This window comes from Lagenorhynchus albirostris, chromosome 16 (genome assembly GCF_949774975.1).
Source record: "Lagenorhynchus albirostris chromosome 16, mLagAlb1.1, whole genome shotgun sequence".
In the NCBI taxonomy this organism is placed as follows: domain Eukaryota; kingdom Metazoa; phylum Chordata; class Mammalia; order Artiodactyla; family Delphinidae; genus Lagenorhynchus; species Lagenorhynchus albirostris.
The window spans coordinates 53,988,485-54,007,932 of NC_083110.1; the positions used below are offsets into that span (position 1 = coordinate 53,988,485).

The following is a 19,448-nucleotide window of genomic DNA, read 5'->3' on the forward strand; positions in this document are numbered from 1 at the left end:
AGAGAGGATGACCCGTTCATAATAAAAAATGCTCAACAAACCAGAAAAAGAAGGGAACATCCCCAACCTGAGTAAGGCCATCTATGAAAACCCAGAGCCAAGGATTTCCTTGGGGGCGCAGTGGTTAAGAATCTGCCTGCCAGTGCAGGGGACACAGGTTCAAGTCCTGGTCCGTGACAATCCCACATGCCGCAGAGCAACTAAGCCCATGTGCCACAACTACTGAGCCTGCACTCTAGAGCCCATGAGCCACAACTACTGAGGCTGCGTGCCACAACTACTGAAGCCTGCGCACCTAGAGACTGTGCTCTGCAACAGGAGAAGCCACCACAGTGAGAAGCCCCTGCACCACCCCGAAGAGTAGCACCCTGCTCATGGCAACTAGAAAAAAAAAGCCAGCAAGGAGACCCAACGCAGCCAAAATTTAATTAATTAATTAATTAAAAAAAAAACAGAGCCAACATCAAACTTAATGGTGAAAGACTGAATCCTTTTCCCTAAGATCAGGAATAAGACAAGGATGTCTGCCCTCACCAATTCTCTTCATCGTTGTTCTAGGGGTTTCAGCCAGGGCAATTAGGCAGGAAAAATAAAAGGCATCCAGATTAGAAAGGGAGAAGCAAAACCTCATCTCTGTCTGCAGATGATGTGATCTCATATATAGAAAATCTTAAGGAATCCACTAAAAGGAGGTGATGATTTTTATGACACCCTGTGGAAGTCTCGATTCCCAAGATTTAAAAATTCATTTGCTGGGGACTTCCCTGGTGGCCCAGTGGTTAAGACTCCACACTCCCAATGCAGGGGGCCCGGGATGCGATCCTTGGTCAGGGAACTAGATCCCGCCTGCCGCAACTAAAGACACAGTGCAGCCAAAAATAAATTAATTAAAAAAAATTCATTTGCTTCTTCAAACTGCCTCTTCCTCTTTTATTCTCACATTCTTCCCTCCACAGCTGACAAAAATAAGCCCAACTCTTTTTTTAACAACTTCCCACCTCTTTCCTCCATCCCATTCTTCCCGAAAAGTTTTCTCCTGTAATTATCATCTTGGAACTGCCCACCAAGACCCTTGTTTCTACTTATCTGGATCCCCAACCTCCTGTCTCTCTCTTTCTAAATCATGCTACTCCCCTGCTCCACACTTTAAAGTAGCTCTCTACTGCCTGGTTTCTGTGTTTGTGTGTGCATGCTTTGCAGCTAATTGTTAAAACAGCTTTATTGACATATAATTTGCATGTCATAAAATTCACTCGTTTTAATGATTTTTAAAACTTAATGGTCCAACCATTACCATAATCCAGTTTTAGAATATTTCCATCACCCTGATACTATCCCTTCCCTGTAAAGGTTGGTCCACCAAAAATCTACCTACAAGTGTAATGTTTGGAAGTTAGGCCTGAGGGTTTGGGATCTTGAATAAAGATTTTAAACCTCCAGGCAACGTGACGGTAAAGGATCGTTTTCTACCTCTTTCTGTTAAAAAATGAAGTCTTGGTTAATCATTAAGCTAACCATGATATCATGAAGGGTTACGGAGGCCGTATCTCCATTTCCATCCAAATAGCTGACCATTTTCTTCTCTTGCTACCCCCTCAGAAAGGATACTCCCCTAGTGGGCTGAGGCATTCTTCTTAAAAGAACTTTCTAGCTCGCCGCCCCTCCCAAGACGAGCAACCTCCTCTCCAGTAATGACAGCCCCAGTCCAGGTCCCCACATACCCACACTCCTGATCAAAAAAACGTTAATCAGTGGCCTTTCTTTGCCAATTCCCAATCCTCCACCCCCATCGCACCACAAGGTCTCCGTCTTCCTTTTCATCTCTTTCAGCTTCGTTTGCCTAATCTCCAGACAGATCCCTAGCCTGACGCCTTCTCCTCTCCGTCACTCGCTTCACTCGCTCTGCCATCACTTCCCAAATTGCCAGCATCCCGGACCTCAAAGGTGCAAATGCCAAAAACAGATGAGTTGACGCGCCTAAGGGAGAGAAGTGTGTGGGTGTGTGGGTGTAAGTGTCCTTGCTTGTGTGTGGAAGAAACCAACAGAGGCCACGCCGGTGTCCATCTTCTGGAAATACCGATCACGCCCGGCCGAGAGAGCGAGGATCGGCTCCCCAGTGCCCCCCGCAGACAGCATTCAGGGCTGTAGAACTCAGAGGTATCAAGGCTTCACCCGGGACCCCTGCCCAGAGGGCGCCCCGCCCCTCAACGGTACGGCGCAACCCCTCCCCGGCGCGGTGGTAGGGGCCGGCTGCAACGTCACCCATTGTTTACAAATCAACCAGAGCCGGTAGGATTCCGGCTCCCGCGGCTGCTGGCGCGCGGCGAGAGTGCCTGGCGGGCTCCGGCTTCCGCGTCCGCCCCGGCTCCGGCTTCGGCCTCAGCACCGCACCCGGCTCCGCCGCGGCCCACCGAGCCCCGGGGGCAGCCGAGCCGCCGGCGACTCCCGCAGAGCTCCGGGTGCCCGCGCGGGGGGCCATGCCGTGCCGGAGGGAGGAGGAAGAGGAAGCCGGCGAGGAAGAGGAGGAGGAGGAGGAGGAGGAGGAGGACAGCTTCCTCCTACTGGAACAGTCGGTGACTCTGGGCGGCTCGGGCGAGGTGGACCGGCTGGTGGCCCAGATCGGCGAGACGCTGCAGCTGGACGCGGCGCAGGACCGCCCTGCCTCCCCGTGCGCGCCCCCGGGGCCGCCACTGCAGCCCCCGCGACCCCCGGCGGTGGTGCGGGCGGACAAGGCCCGAGCCCCGGCTCTGCCGTTGCTTCTGCCGCCCGCCTCGGCCGAGACTGGGGGTCCGGCGCCCCCGGGGGCCCTGCGCTGCGCCCTCGGGGACCGTGGCCGGGTGCGGGGCCGGGCTGCGCCCTACTTTGTGGCCGAGCTCGCCGCAGGCCCCAGCGCGCTGTCCCCATTGCCCCCTCAGCCCAGCCTTGATGGGCCTTCGGGAGCTGACAAGCGAGGCGCCCCGCAGCCGCTGTCGGGTCCTTGCCGGCGAGGATGGCTGCGGGACGCCGCCGCCTCCCGCCGCCTGCAGCAGCGACGCGGGCTACAGCCTCAAGCCCGCACTGGCGACGACGACCCGCACCGGCTTCTGCAGCAGCTCGTGATCTCGGGGAACCTCATCAAGGAGGCCGTGCGGAGGCTTCATTCGCGACGGCTGCAGTTACACGCAAAACTTCCCCGACGCCAGCTCGTGGGCCCTCTGTCGGCCCCAGTGCATGAGCCCCCTTTGCCCCGCAGCCCTCGCCCGGCCTGCAGCGACCCTGGCTCGTCTGGAAGGAGGGCGCAGCTCAGAACTGGCGACGGCGTTCTAGTCCCCGGCAGCTAACACCCCGAGAGTGGCCACAGCGCCAGCCTCTGCCTGGAGGGCAAGGGGTTCCCCCTGAGGGCTGCGTCTCTACTCAGACTGGTGAACTCGCGCTTTTGGAAGCGTGAAAATAACTAATGAAGACGAGGAATCGAAAAATCGCGAATGTTTTCGTGGGAACTGAGGTCGAGGGCCCCGATGTGGTTGAAAAACAAGACTTCGTTGGTCCTATTTAAGGCAGATTACAGAGCGCACCCCAAGCTCACAGTCAGCAGGACTCCTCATCGGCGTGACCAGTCCTGGTGGCGCAGCGTGCAGTTCCACGCAGCCTCTCCGGGCCCTCCAGCCTGACGACCATGTGGTCACAGCCCACGCTTCTCAGGATCGCCGAACGCCCAAAGGACGAGGATGATCCCAGTTACTTGCTTTACCTTTCCAGGGCTGGTTCCTGATCCACTTTGGGGGAGAGGAACCTGTGTAGATCCTTTCAGGGAGTACCTCAAACTGCCAGACTTGAAATTTTACGACACTTAAAAAAACCCATCTCGTGTATTTTGGGGTGCTGGTTCTTGATACAAAACACGCGGCACCGGGAAAGGACGTTTTGGGGAATTGAATAGACGTAACCTTTTCTCTGCCCCCGCTTTGCAACTGCCTGAAGTTCTCTGAGTGGCGGGGGAAGGCGGTGCGCCTGTGATGCTGATGGGAGGTGGGGCCGACAGGTGCTGGGGAAAGGGGAGGGCAAGGCGCGGAGTTGAACCCTCGGTCCCCTCGAAAGTGTATTTTCACAGCCTGTCCGCCCCTTCTCGGGTTCAAGATCACTGTTTCCTGGGGGCACACGAGATTGCGGGGCTCCAGCAGGGGAGAGTCGCCAGGTTCCGCCTGTGCTCGGAGTAGAGCGCGGGGTTTTGCAAGTGCTGGAGTCTCCTGAGGACACGCGCACCGCTGCCACCGCGGGTGTGAGGAGGCGGCGACGTGCTGGGCGCCGGTGCCTCCCGCGGGCGGTCGCGCCCCGGGCTTTCACGGAAACTGCCCTGAGAAGTGGCCTCGGGTCCCTTCTCTTCCCCTCGGCTCTGCTGTCCTACTCTAGCGGGTGGCGCTGGCGCTCCTGGGGGCCCCGAGCTGGGGGCTGAGGAGACACCACGTGATGGGGCACTCCAGGGACACACAGCCTAGCACAGCAGCTTATAATGGGCTCTCCGGGGCCTTTTGCAATAACAGCTGCAATTCCCGGGATAGATGGAGTTGATTTCCTCCCTTTGCCCCTCCCCCAGCCATGCCAGCTCGCCTTTGTAAGTGAAGGAAACCGAGTAGAAAATGTGACCCTCCAAATGGAGAAGCTGCAGGCTTTGCCATTGTGAACCTGGTGAAGTGCTTGTAACATAACATTGACTCAGTCTGAAGGATCTAAGACGGTATTGTTGGTGGTTTAGTTTTATAAGATTCAATGGCATGTTCATCATCCAGATGTGGCTATTGACATACCTACACTTCGCAGCGGAGTGTCTGGAATTGTGGCTATCCTGATTATAGGATGTTAACTTAACTGAAATCTGTTTTTAATAAATGCGTTGGGTTTTTTGTTTGGTTTTATTTTATACTTGTCGTCGGTGGAGAGATGCACAGAACACGTTTCTCTGATCTCCATAAACATGAAAACACTTGAAATCCTTGTCAGCCTGGCTTGTGGATGGTAATTAGAGCGCCTTTGTGTCTGAGCAGCTCACTAGTTAGACAGGGCCTGCGTGGCTGGGTGTGTATTGGTGCTGGCATGAAATTAAATGAAAGCGAGGTCAGGTTTTGGACCAATCCCATTCACTAAAGCCTTAGAGCCTTCTGGATTACTAGTCAGTGCTGGAGAAGCTCCTTCTGACTGTATTAACAAAGGACATCAGATCAGTCAGTCACTTCAGACTGGGAGGCTTATCACTTTTTTCTTTCTATGGCCATTAAGTGGACTTGTTCCACAAGGTGGCCCTTTAGGCTGGGGCAGCCCTTGGTTAGGGACTGCTCAGGATGCAAACCTGCAGTGGGAAAGCCAACTGGGAGGGTATGAAAGGACTCCTCTCTTTGCCCTTGGCACGTTCACTCCCATTCTCTCCCTAAGCAGTGATGGAACAGCCCATCTCTGTCCCTCCTGTTCTCAGTTACTTTGGTCTGTTTCCTCCAGGAAGGAGCCATGCTGGCAACAGGATATCCAGGGTTCAGGTCCCCTTATTAAATGGGGACCTTGGGCAAGCTGCTCAACCTCTGTGAGCTTCGGTTTCCTCATCGGTACAACAGATGAGACATGAGATGATGAGAAAAAGGCTCCTTGTGACTGGCACATCCTGGAGATGAATAGTCCAGTCCTACCCCTTCCTTCCCAGGACTGTCCCTTGGTAGCCAATCGACTGGGTCCTCGGTTTCTCATAAAACAAGGGCATGCTGTGATCCCACAAGTGCTTTCTGGATTGAGTGCTGTATGATTTAGAGACCTGATTTTCTAACTCCCCTTTGGACTCAATGCCTGTTGTTTATACCTCCCCATTCTCTCTCTTCAAATACACACACAGACCCTGATGGTCTCTGAGAAGTACCTCCAGAACACACCAAGCCAGCCATTTCCCACAACCTGCCCAGGAAGGATTGTGGAAGACTCAGTCCAGTGCCACCCAGCAAAGGGATGGTGACTATGGAGGTTCTAACACAAACTGAGGAAGGGGGGCCTCTAACAATGCAGTGGGCTACCACCTCTGAGCTCTGAGCGAAAGGAAAGTGGTCAGGTGCCGACTTCCCCTGGCATTGGAGGAGCCCTGAAGTCCTCACTTCTTAGATGAGGTGGGATTTCCTGGAGGTCAAAGAGTTAGGAGCAATCCAGGGCCAAGATGGCCATGATTCAATGCCACTGCCCCAAACGTGCTGGCTTCTTGTAATGATTGGTTAAGGCTAGACTCAACCATAGGGTTCACGTAATACAACCCCCTCCTTCAAAAAGGAAGACTGGAGAAAACTCATGCCTACTATGAGATGCTTTAACTGCACTATAACCCTGTAACCATCACAGGGTGTAAACCGTCCATCTTTAAAAATCCTGCAAGATCTTACTAGTCACCCCCAAGACATCTTTTGGAATAAGTCAGAGTTTACATTAATGATTTTTAAAAGTTATTAGACCATTTTTCCTTGGTGGTACAGTGGCTAAGACTCTGCGCCCCCAGAAACTAGATCCCACGTGCCGCAACTGAGTCCACATGCCACAACTAAAGATCCTGCGTGCTGCAACTAAGACCAGTGCAGCCAAATAAATAAATATTAAAAAGAAAGTTATTAGACCATTTTATAGGTGGAAAAATATTCCAGGAAGGGGGCAGTGCAGAGTGACCTACAAAGTCATTTACGAAGTCAAAGGCCTAACAGAACCTAGAACCCAGGTCTCCGGTCATCCAGCTCAGGCCTCTTTCCAATAGCCTGCTACCATCATACATAGTCCAATATTGTTCACTGCAGAAGTCCACACATATACTACGATGTAAATGATACCCCTGCAGTTGTCCAACATCATGATCCTGCCATTGGAACCCTGGAAAACCATGCCCCAGATCCCTAGGCTGAGCTAGGGAAAGCCAGGTATGCGGTAACCATTTTCTTATGTTCAGCATCCTATGAAGACAGCTGGCCACAGAAAATGGCCTGGGTAAGATAAAAGACCAAAGCTATAAAGTCAATGAAAAAAACACTAAATAAACTAAAAGACAGAAATTGACAAATAAGTGATTTGGAGAAAAGAATGCCACACCTCACAAAGAACTCCAGAGTCTGCCACCCCAAGATTTCATTCTAAATTAGGCATCAATGCTACAATATTTGAATTCTATTTTACCCTTTTTTGCTCTTTCCTTTTCCAGCTCAGAAGCAGAAATATGGAGTGCACATCAGACACCACTTTCCTATCCAGCAAAGTCTGTGTCAAACCCTGTGATCCCTACCTTCCAATCAGGAAAGAGTTACCCTGGCAACCAAATTACCAACTCACTCAATTAGCTCCCCCCTCTTCCACTGATGCTCAGTAATCACAGAATGTCAGCCCCGAGAGAGCTCAGCCTTCAGTGGTCTAGTGCTACCCCCTCATTTAGAGATGGAAGCACAGGGAGGTTTCCACTCTGAGGTGCACTCCATTTGAACGCCAGGAAGGCTGGTGCAGACAAAGCAGCAAAACTCTCCCACGCAGCGCTTCCTCCTGGTTTTCCATCCATAACTGAAGGGAAAACAAATGACCTGCCCATAACAATGTGTCTCAGGAGGTGTAATAGATAAGAGCGTGGGCTCTGCAGGCAGCCCTGCATTGTTAGCTGTGTGATTTGGGACAGGATCCTTCACCTCAATAATCTCAATTAACTCACCTGCTAAATGGGGATAAGTACAGCACCTACCTTGAAGAATCCGGTGAAGGTGAAATTAGCTCATGTATGAGAAGCAAAATAGCCAATAAACACTCTTATAAAACAAAACATCATTCCTGGAAGCTACTGCGTTAAGGCCACTACTTTAAGTCTTTTGTGGAAAATCCTGCCTTTTATTGACTTCTTCAGTATGTTTCTTAAAAGGCATAAACCTGTTTGCTCTGAAGATAAGACGCTTCTTAAACATGCACCCCTGTTGTATAAAGTGCGAAGGGAAGAGTAGAGGAAGGGAATAATCAGTCTAGAAGAGGTTTAATCAGAAAAGGGTGGAGGTCCCCTTCAAGCCAAACCTTGAAAACAGCTCAGGACTGGGACTCGTAGAGTAGGGGCAGCAGGAATATCACAAAGGGGAGGTTTGGGCTTCCCTGGTGGCACAGTGGTTGAGAGTCCGCCTGCCGATGCAGGGGACACGGGTTCGTGCCCCAGTCCGGGAAGATCCCACGTGCCGCGGAGCAGGTAGGCCCGTGAGCCATGGCCGCTGAGCCTGCGCGTCCAGAGCCTGTGTTCCGCAACGGGAGAGGCCACAGCAGTGAGAGGCCAGCGTACAGAGGAAAAAAAAAAGGGGGGGGGAGGGTTTGTGGGGAGGGCATTCTGAAGCCACAGCTCTTAACTCCCCCATTCCTACCAGAAATCCTTCTAAATCAAATTCAGTGCTCAGCTGTAGGTCTTCATGCCTGCCCTGTCCACTCCCATCTATAATTTGTACTGAGAAAATTGTGCAACTTCTTCACAGGAGGTGATCTTCAAGTTCATTTTGTTCTCACTCTTCATTTTATTTACTGTCATTATAGGGTTATCTCAGGGGCTCATATGTGAATGTCTTCTTTTCTCAAAGAGTTTAGGCACCAGGTGATAAGGGTCTCGGCGCAAAAAGACAGAAAAAGACAAGAAAGGAGACATTTCGCAAAGAAAACCCATAGTCCTCAATACAGCACCAGATAGCTGTTAAAATGCAGGCTCTGGAGCCAGACTGCCTAGGTCGCAATCTCAGCTCTTTCCTTTAAAGCTCCTTCCTGTGACCTTGGGCAGGTTACTAACCCTCTCTCACCTCCCATTCCTTGTCCGCCAAGTCTGATAATAATAAAGTTCCTGCCTCATCAGGTTGTGATGATTCATTGAGCTAATGCTAGTAAAAATGCTTAGGCCACTGTCTGAAACATAGGTGCATTTAGTAACAACACCTGGGTATTGGCATTTAGTAAATACTTGCAGAGCAAACAAACGGGCAACTTCAACAGACTTGTGGAGGCTAAGAGAGTGCTTGGGGTACAGATGATGAATTGTGGTGCCTAGAGGAGAGGATGGGAAAGGAGGGACAGCAACTAAAAAGGGAAAACAGAACCAAAGGAAGCTTTGCTCAAGCAGGAGAGACCGGCGCTCGTCCCACTGTGGTTGGAGGACAGTGGCAAAGGGTGGAATTGAAGGGAAGATGCTATAAAGGATAAGGTTCCTAGAGGGGGCACGAAGGGATGGGGCGCTCAGTCTGGGTAGGTTTGAAGGGCAGGACTCAGGGAGGCCTTAGAGGTGGTTGTCCCCTGTGACAGCACTCTAAGTCACAAACTGTCCTACCACAGGGAGGCCAGGGACCAGCTGGCTGTTGAAACAACCTTGTATAACCCTTCACGCCTGAGATGGCTGGGTATGTTTTCGTGTGAAGGAATCCTTCTTCTCTGTACCTTATGCTACAATAGAATGAAATCTAAAGTTTATTAACTGTTCCGCTTTATCAATTAACTGACTCACAGGAGGTAAAATTCACCACCCACAACTGATAGGCTGTTCAGGGAGTTTGTTTGACTTATTGATTTAGGTGGGTTAAAAAAGAATCACAAGCTGGTTATCATCTTGTTACCTTTGCCCTGCCTTTTGCCCGTTTCTTTTTTTACTGTCTAAATTAGATTCGGTTTCCTAGGTTTTCCTGAAAATCCTCCCCAGACACCGGAGTCATAATCACCTTTCTCCAAATGCACCATAAATAGTTCTTCTTTTCAGCTGGGTTAAGCAGAGCAAGAACTCACAGGGCAGATGTTCGAAACACACTGCTTAACGGTGCTGATAAAGAGAAGCTGAATAACTTCAGGATTAAAGAAAAACAGTGAAGGTCACGGAGCAAGCTCTGATTCCATATACCCTGGACCTGACCACAGAGGGCATACGTAGTGATCACATAGCTATAGCTCTGCGTTTGTGTGTGTGCACCTGTGCATGTAGACACACATACCCAACCATCCCTTACAGTTCACCCTTCAGCCTCCCTTGGCTTCTCTGGGTTCTACTATTGGCCTTTGTAAAGTGCTTAGCACAGAGCCTGGCACATGGTAAGTACTACGTACATTGGCTAGTGTTTTTCCTTCCCAACTGACAGCATCTCCCAGGCTCCGTCCACCCCTCTTAACCCTAACTGCCAAGTCTTTATCTTCAGCCCTAATCTCTCTTCCAACTCCTAATCACTTAAGAGGCACCAGGCTGCGGTCCCTGTAACTTCCCACATGAAACTCCTAATCAAGCCCCTCCCCGACCACACACACTCACACAACCAGCTCCTTGCAACTTCCCTATTACTCTTGTCCTTCTGGACTCAAGACTTGCAGAATGTTACCAGGGAAACCTAGACCTTGGATCCTTCAGAAGATGGAGTTGTCTCAACTCTGCCCATGCCCATGTCCTCAGTTCTGTGCCCATCCACTCCAAGGGACTAGGGATATCCCAGCCACAATCATCCCTGGGCCAAGTACTAGGAATGGGCTATCCCAAGCCACAACACCTTGGGAACGGCCAATGCCTCCTTTGCACAGACACTTCCCCAGGCCCAGGACTCTGCTCTCTACAGCCTTTGCAAATGGCTGATTGGTAGCTGGGGCTGAGGTTCATGAGGAAATGTGTGGGTAGGCTCAGACAGAAGGTAAGAGGTTCAGCTTAAGAGTCATGAGTTCAGATCCTGTTCGACCACCCACAATTCCTACCCCTCCCCATTGTAAAGAGTGAAGGGCCGTCTTGTAAAAGGTGCCTACCAGGGCTTCCCTGGTGGCACGGTGGTTGAGAGTCCGCCTGTCGATGCAGGGGACACGGGTTCATGCCCCGGTCCGGGAAGATCCCACATGCCGTGGAGCGGCTGGGCCCGTGAGCCATGGACGCTGAGCCTGCGCGTCTGGAGGCTGTGCTCCGCAAGGGGAGAGGTCACAACAGTGAGAGGCCGCATACGGCAAAAAAAAACAAAAACAAAAAGGTGCCTACCAGGGTTCCTGCCCAAACAGGGCTCAGTCCCCTTTCTCCTTCTCTCCACCTCGCTTCTCAGCTCCTGAAGATCTTCAGGTCGTCAGTCTACAGTCACCACTCTAATTTCATTCCTGAGTGCTGTCTTGGCCATGTTGCAGACCCAGAAGACAGCTGCATTGGGTGAGACCTCACCATCTTGGCCCTATGCCCTCATCTTACAGACTTGAGGTTCTAAAAAAAGCAGCCATCTACCATTTGTTATCTGTGCCTCTCTTATGCAATTCCTATTACCTTATGTGAAGGTCTTGGCCCCAAACCTGCTTATGGGTTCTTCCAGGATGTCTGAAACCCTGCCTCATCCCGGATCCCCAGTGCCTTGCACATATGTGGCTGGCCTGCAAGAAAAGTTTGAAAATGGTGATGCTATTGTGTTGAGGCATTTATTGGGTCAAGGTTTTTGTGGGATGCTCTTAAGAACTTTAATAAATCCAACATGGGAGAAAATGGTGTCAAGAAAGTCTCATGGAGGTGGTACAGCATGACTGGAAGCTCTGGTTGAGGAAAGCAGGAGAAACTAGAGCCACACTGCCTGGGTTCAAATCCCAGCTCCTTAACTTAAAAGGTGGTGACTTAAGGCAAATCACTTAATCTCCTGGGCCTCGGTGTTCTCATTTATAAAATGGAGAAAATAGTGCCTACCTCATGACGAATAAAGCCATGACATAATGAGATAATGATTCAAAACACCCAGAACAGTACCTGGCACGTGTGTCAAGTGCCAACCCCCGGAATGATGACAGCAGAGACAGACCATCTGGAAGGTGTGTGGAGGTGGCCTTCTGGAAGTTCAGGAAAAGGGACTTATATGATACAGAAGCAAAAGAGGTGGCAGTGACTTGTGCTCACAGTGGAAAGGAAAGGGTGGCTGAAGTGTTAGGGCACGTGGGGCACGCTGAAGAGACAGATGGGGGCCACTGAAGGAAGAAGGGCCAGTGGTGGCAGCAAGAATCAGCAGCTGTCATTTTATAAGCCCTTAAGTGTCCCAGACACCTCAGGTCCTCGTTTTACCCTCCCAACCAACCTATGAAGTATTATTGTTTTATACATGAGAGGAGGAAAACGCACAGAGCTGTGACTTGCCTACTATGACACAGCTGCTGAGCAGCGGGGCTGAGTCAAACTGAGTCACTGAGCAGCCTTCCGCTGCAGCCCGTGTGAGAAGGTGCTGGGCAGGACAGGTGCCCCTGGGGCTGGTTAGCAGAGCTGGGCTGTACCAAGAAAGGCTTCCTTGTGGGAAAGGGCCCCAAGCCTGGGGAAGATAAGACTGAGGGCAGAACCAGGAGGGCCACTTAATTAACTGAACCCCCATCTGCTCAAAACACCCCATTTTACAACTACCAAATACACTGCTGTAAAACCCTATTGTCTTTCCCTAGGCCACAGCTCAAGACTGGGTCAGTCTCAAAGGAGAAAATAGGCAGGCTCTGTCTAAACCCTCACCATTCTTCAAACACAAATAAATCAGAAAATTCACCTCCCTCCACCCTCCTCCAGATACAGCAAATCGCTTGGCCTCTGCCCTCCAGCCTAGAAAGTTTCTGGACTATGTTCTTATTCCAAAAAGGGCGTGAAAGCCCACCTAGCATGTTTTTAAAAACCTGGACTGAATTTTCTGATCTTGTGGAACATCAACCCAGAAGCACTCATCGACTGCAGCTCCACCGGTCTCCGTCTCACACCTCGACCCCAAAGTCCCCTCTCCATCACGACTTTATTATGAAAGGTGTCCCCTCTGTGCTTTTTCCCCCACCTTCCACCAAAAAGCCAAAGCATGCTCCAAAACAAAAACCAAATTTATTCAGCAGACACTTTAATTAAGAAATCCTATAAATCAGGACCACCACAATTTCAGACACTCCGGTGCGAAGTGTACGTCAATAGCTACATCTGGAGGATGAACAAGCCATTGAATCTTTTAAAAAAATTAGTTTAGCTCCTTTACAGTTTGGGGGTGGCACCTTACTTAAAGCACCGTCAAGTTTCATACGGGTAAAGCCTGCGGTTTCTCCTCTTGGAGAGTCCCATTTAAAAAACGGTTTCGGTCACTCACAAAGAGCTGGTGGCAGAAGGAAACTGAGGGGTGAAGACCCACGAAAGCTCAGACCTATGGCTCCACAGAGGACCAGAACAGAGCAGAAAAACAGCCGGGGTCTCATCCATGCAGTGAAGACATCAGAAAGGGTGGAATAAGAAAGGCCAGCCGGGAGGGCAGGAAAGAGACATAAGACATTGTTTATGCCTGTTTCTGAGAATCTCATGGCACGGCCAGGAGTGGCCTCACGGGAGGAGGAGGAGCTCTGGACAGAAGGAGAGAACAGAGAAAAAAAAATCTCTCTCCTCGCACAGCCCTCTCCACCTGTGTGTCCTCTGGAGACGCTAGGAGGTGGCGAAGCACAGACAGGGCTCTTCTCGGAGCAAGAGAAAAAAGACACAGCGGTCAGTTAGCTCTCCCAGGAAGCCCACAACCTTCCGTCCAAGCACACCGTGACCTTGAAACACAGGTGGCAAGGTCAAGTCATTTAAAAGTCCACATCCACCTCGACCCACCTTCAAAATTCTCCACCTCCCTACCCCCGACAACTGGAGCTCACATCTCCCACCTCGACCAGTCACCGATGTGATGGGAGAAAGGGGGCGGGCGATGCCAACCCACCCACCACCAAGCTTTTACATTCTTCTTCCCTCCGGAATTTCTTTGCACAGCAATTGTAGCACCATTTTCACTAAGTTCCTCCACCGGAAAATAAAATGTATTCGTGTCATCAGTTTTCAAGTATTCTTACAAAGCCCTCGCGATTCTCGCCCCTTGGAGCCGTATCTTTAAACAATCCAAGCACACGATACCCCCAAGAGTTAAGTCAGGTACAAGTTGATGCAAATAGCTGCCATAGTTCTCCCAGTTTTATCCCAGGTTCCTGTCCCCGAGGTGGCCGGGGAAATTCTCACGCGACACGTACGCGCCCTGGCCCGTGCATTTCTCCACGCTCAAGTTTTCGCCGACAGCCTCGCCGGGGCGGGTAACTTCTCGGCTTGAGGTCTCTCCCCACTAGCCTCCTTGCAGCCTAGGCGGTCGCTCCCAGGACGGCAACGGCGGCTTCAGCTCAAGGTTGGGGAAGGCACAGGACGCCGTTGGGTCCCCGCAGCGGCTTCTTCCTCCTCCAGGGGCCCAGGGTCAGTGCAAGGCGCCGGAGGGCTGAAGGGCGACAGGGTCCGGTCGGCTGCGGCTGCCCCCGGGTCCGGGGGGTACCGCGGGGCCCGTGGCTGCCACCGCGGCGACGGCTCGCTGGAGCCTCCGCACGGCCTCCTTGATGAGGTTCCCCGAGAGCACCAGCTGCTGCAGGAGCCTATGCGGGTCGTCGTCGTTGGCGCGCGCCCCGGCTGGGGGCCATCGTCGCTGTTGCAGGCGGCGGGAGGCGACAGCGCCCCGCAGCCATCCTCGCCGGCACGGCCCGGGCAGCGCGCTGGGGCTTGCGGCGAGCTCGGCCACAAAGTAGGGCGCAGCCCGGCCCCGCACCCGGCCACGGTCCCCGAGGGCGCAGCGCAGGGCCCCCGGGGGCGCCGGACCCCCAGTCTCGGCCGAGGCGGGCGGCAGAAGCAACGGCAGAGCCGGGGCTCGGGCCTTGTCCGCCCGCACCACCGCCGGGGGTCGCGGGGGCTGCAGTGGCGGCCCCGGGGGCGCGCACGGGGAGGCAGGGCGGTCCTGCGCCGCGTCCAGCTGCAGCGTCTCGCCGATCTGGGCCACCAGCCGGTCCACCTCGCCCGAGCCGCCCAGAGTCACCGACTGTTCCAGTAGGAGGAAGCTGTCCTCCTCCTCCTCCTCCTCCTCTTCCTCGCCGGCTTCCTCTTCCTCCTCCCTCCGGCACGGCATGGCCCCCCGCGCGGGCACCCGGAGCTCTGCGGGAGTCGCCGGCGGCTCGGCTGCCCCCGGGGCTCGGTGGGCCGCGGCGGAGCCGGGTGCGGTGCTAAGGCCGAAGCCGGAGCCGGGGCGGACGCGGAAGCCGGAGCCCGCCAGGCACTCTCGCCGCGCGCCAGCAGCCGCGGTAGCCGGAATCCTACCGGCTCTGGTTGATTTGTAAACAATGGGTGACGTTGCCTCCGGGCCCTACCACCGCGCCGGGGCAGGGGGGACAAACGAGGAAGTGGCGCAGCGCGGGCCGTCACGGGCAGCGCAGGGCCGCGGCCGGAGCCTTCTTGTGTCTGCGCTGGGTGTTTGCTTAGGAGGGGATCTGGCGCATGGGGAGAGCTTCGTACTTCCCCGACCGGATTAGCAGCACAGGACTATGGAGACTCTGAGGTGGCCACGATTGGATTCTCCCACTAACGGACACACCCACCCACACACCCAACCACTCATCCTCCGACGCTTCCTCCCTCCCCACGTGTCAGCAAGACTTCGGCGGCCCCGCTCCCCCTCCCGCGCACCCGCAGTCAGCGGGGCCCGGGAGTGGTGGGGGAGGGGCGGGCCCTGCGACCAGCTGGCTTGGGAGGGGTGGGGCTGGGGAAATTGGGGGTGGGGAGGGGACTTCGTAATGGAGGGCGGAATCGCCCTGAGGTGGAGTCTCGGTGCCTGCTCCCTCCGCCTAGTCCTCAAGCGCTACGACCCAGCGCGAGAGAAAGACGCGCCACCGCCTGGCTAAAGACTTTGTTCATTAAAGAAAAAAAAAAAAAAAAAAGCCGCGCGGCCAGTAAAAAAAGATTTAAATAGAAATATAGGGCGATGAAAAAAACCTCTCTAATCATAGGAGTCAAACATGGTTTACATATTAAAAGTTTTTCTTTTCCAGCCTTTTTCTATAAAAGTGTTATACAAACAGCCACTCGTATACAACGTTATACACTTTTCCACTAGCATTATCCCGTAAACGGTGTTCGTGTTATTGCATGCGCCTTGAGAACATGTAATGATTACGCAAGTTTCCATTAAGTGGCTGTACCATAACTTACTAAATAATTCCTTTAACGTTTGCGGTTTACCTCATTTTACCGTTGTAAATAAGTGCGTGACTAACATTTTTGTGTGTAAAACGTTTTCCGTGTTGATTCTTTCCTAAGAACATATTCCCAGGAATGGGAATTCAGGTCAAAGGATATGGATATTTTAAGGTTTCTGATAAATGTACCAAATTGCTTTCCAACAGTTGGGTAAATTTACTCTCTCATCATTCATGTGTAAGCATACATTATTCGTTGCGCCTTCACTGGTATTAATACTTGAGTATTATAGTTATTTTTCTGATTTTGTAGGTGAAATGGATCTCATTTCAGTAGTTATTTCTTTGCTTTTAGTTAGGTAGAGTAGTTTTCTAAATGTTTAACCAACTGTACTTCCTTTTTTTGTGAATAGTTCTCTAATAAGTTTTTCCTATTGATTTTTTTCTTTTGTATTTGCATGACTCCTCTACATGCCAGAAGTTCACTCTTTTCTTTCATAGTTTGCTGTGAATATTTCTTCGGTTTTTGTTGGCCCTGTGGAGTTTTTTTTTTCACTAAAACTTAAACTTTAATATAGTCAAATCTACATAAAGTACCTTCCTTTGAAACTTCTAACACAATGCTAAATTTAGTCTTCTTGCCTCCAGAAAGTTATTAAATATTACGTTCTATTTTCCTGAGATTTTTCTAGTGCCTTGATTTTTTTCAAATCTATCTGGATTCATTTTGGTCACTGGTGCAGGGAGATGATACGATTTTTTTCCCACCACAGAGCTTGTCAGGCAGGGCTGTAGTTCTTCAGGACAGAGGTGCTTGGGCACTGTAAACACAAGCTCTGCCCTGAGCAGCTCCCAGCTGCTGGTTAAGCCAAAGGTTGTAAGGACTGGGTGGGGCTGGGAATATTATGATCAGTCTGTGTGCGAAGTCGAGAAAAACCTTGAACAGGTTGTACCAAGACCTAAAGAGATTCACGTCTCATTCCTGCCGCGTCTGGGTGTGTGGCTCCTGGCAAATCAGTTTACAAGCGAAAACACATGTAAAATGGAAAAAATAATCCCAGCCCTGCCTCCCTCTGAGGATTGCTTTCAGGATCAAATAAGATAATGGGAGCAGGCTTTGTCAGGCATTACACAAATGTAACGTGGGATTAGGTCCAATGGTTTACTCACAGAGGCCTGGCTTAATTCCAGCGATTCCCTGAGGGAATCAGCTAATATATTCATGATAAAGTTTCCCCCTTACAGCCCACTAAGTAAAACGTACCCCCAAGGCATTACTCCCTTGAAACTGCCTTGTCCCTGAATTCTGCCCCGGGACCACCCTGACCTGGGATTGATTAAGGCCTTCTTGAAGTCAGCCCAAAGGCTCCCAAATCCCAAGGTGTGACCCCCTACAACTAGTTCTGCAGGTTTTGCTGACAGATCCTTTCCCAACAAGCAGCCTTCCTCCTGCATCTCTGTGGAGGGCTCTTCACACGCTTTACTGATGAGGACTGAAAGCCATTTCCCCCAGAGAGAGTGATTTTCATTTTCATTCTGATGGTACTTACTGGAGAATTTCAAGGGGAATGAAAATTAGGGGAGGGCTTATGGATTTCAGCAGAGTTAAATAAATGGGAATTTTTTTTTCTCCTCTCTGTAAGATGATGCCTGCCAGTAAGTAGAGAAAAGCAGTTTTATTCTCCATTGACTTTAAACATTAATGGAGCTGGTGTAGCTATTGTCTCTAACCCAGCATCCCTGGAAGTCGTTTTTCTTTTCTTGTCAGGGTAATTCCCATAGTGTTCTTAGTACTAAAGGAAATGGAGCTGAGATGGCATTCTTTTAAAAATCTTCCCTTTGTAATGTTGCTTTTGTGTGGAGATTGCTATGTAAATATGCCGGGACTTGGATATTATACTATTCATTATAAAGATGAATTCATTACAAAAGACCAGTTCCATTTTCTGGGGGCACTTCTCTGGAGAGCTCTGAGAGAGGAAAGTGCTGTGCTGGACCAGTGGGAGGCAGAGAAATGCCCTGGATTAGGAATCAAAATACAAGATGCTAGAGAGGCTCAGATGCAATTAAAAGTAATGAGAGGGTATCAGAAAGGGAGGCGATGAGAGCTGCGTGCCTGGCACGCTGGGCACCTGCCTGGAAAGAGACATGGAGGGTATTCAGCATCACCCGTGGAAGGACACAGAATTCAAGGATTTTCTGAATTTTTTTGGACTGCATTGAAATTCTTCGCAAGGAGTTTGCTTTCCACCTGGACTTTGTTTTCAGTAACCTGTACTCAGACACACCAGCGGGGATGAAGAGACAGACTCTAGGCTTGGAACTCCACCTGCATCCAGCCATGTCATCCTTCTGTGCCTCAGATCCTGAATCTGTAAAATGGAGGGTGATCCTTTCTTTACAAAATTGTTATATTACATAAGAATATGTATGGGGGGCTTCCCTGGTGGCGCAGTGGTTGAGAGTCCGCCTGCCGATGCAGGGGACGCGGGTTCGTGCCTCAGTCCAGGAAGATCCCACATGCCGCGAAGCAGCTGGGCCCGTGAGCCATGGCCGCTGAGCCTGCGCGTCCGGAGCCTGTGCTCCGCAACGGGAGAGGCCACGACAGTGAGAGGCCCGCGTACCGCAAAAAAAAAAAAATGTATGGGAAGACTTATCACATGACCTTGGCAGGGGTGATGTTGGAGTGAAGCTCTGAGAAGCAGAAATAGTCTTAGTGATGTGTAAGCCTAAAAAAAGGGGAATTCTATGCTGTGGTCCATGAACAGATGAATAAACAAGCTGGGGTAGAGCCATGCAATGGAATATTACTCAGCCATAAAAAGAAATGAAGTGCCGATGTGCTACAACATGATGCTCAAAAACATGCTAAGTGAGAGAAGCCAGAAACACAAGGTCATGCATGTGAAAATATCCAGAATAAGTAAACCCACAGAGGCAGAAAGTAGATTGGTGGTTGCTTAGTTCTGGGGAGCGAGAATGGTGGTGGCGGGGGAATGACTGCTAAAGGGTACGAGGTTTCCTTTTGGAGTGCTGAAAATGTTTTGGAGCTTGATAGCGGTGGTGGTTGCACAGTGCTGTGGGTGTACTAAATGTCACTGAATTGTACACTTTAAAATGGCTAATTTTATGCATGTGAATTTCACCTCAGTAAGAAAAATTCTATGCTGTATCTGGTATTTGATCTAGTTCTTTCTTTTTCTATAATTGTAACAGCAATCTATTTGGGGATGTGAAGTCTTCGCAACTTCACCATGCTTCCAATGCAGGTCGCCGCTCTTTTTCGACTTTGAAGTCACATTGAAGATGTCAGATCAGCTGATTCCCTCACTCCTGTTGCATGATTTTCTGGCCAAGGTGAACTGGGTCTTTGTCTTCCCTCGGTAAGGAAGCAAAGGCTAGTCCAGAGGCAGCCAGGGGACCACGGTGGGCCTGATAAAGATCTTCAGTCGTCCTTCCCATCCCAAAGTTTTCTCCTGGTTACCTGCTTCTCTCCTTTG

At 51.1% G+C, this 19,448-nt stretch overlaps 2 protein-coding genes across 2 annotated transcripts; one reads left to right on the forward strand and one right to left on the reverse strand.

The window, feature by feature from the left end:
- Window positions 1-2,311: 2,311 nt before the first annotated feature.
- On the forward strand, window positions 2,312-4,870 carry FRAT1 (FRAT regulator of WNT signaling pathway 1). The gene has a single exon (XM_060125809.1). The coding sequence runs from the start codon at window positions 2,478-2,480 to the stop codon at window positions 3,318-3,320; it is 843 nt and encodes a 280-aa protein (XP_059981792.1). The 5' UTR covers window positions 2,312-2,477; the 3' UTR covers window positions 3,321-4,870.
- A 7,906-nt stretch (window positions 4,871-12,776) lies between these two features.
- On the reverse strand, window positions 12,777-15,013 carry FRAT2 (FRAT regulator of WNT signaling pathway 2). Its single transcript, XM_060125657.1, has one exon. It carries the CDS (start codon window positions 14,883-14,885, stop codon window positions 14,190-14,192), a length of 696 nt encoding a protein of 231 aa, XP_059981640.1. The 5' UTR covers window positions 14,886-15,013; the 3' UTR covers window positions 12,777-14,189.
- Window positions 15,014-19,448: the final 4,435 nt, after the last annotated feature.

Bases quoted from the DNA above. Each gene is read 5' to 3' on its own strand.
- FRAT1 (XM_060125809.1), top strand. From the start codon at position 2,478: ATGCCGTGCCGGAGGGAGGAGGAAGAGGAAGCCGGCGAGGAAGAGGAG.
- FRAT2 (XM_060125657.1), bottom strand. From the start codon at position 14,885: ATGCCGTGCCGGAGGGAGGAGGAAGAGGAAGCCGGCGAGGAAGAGGAG.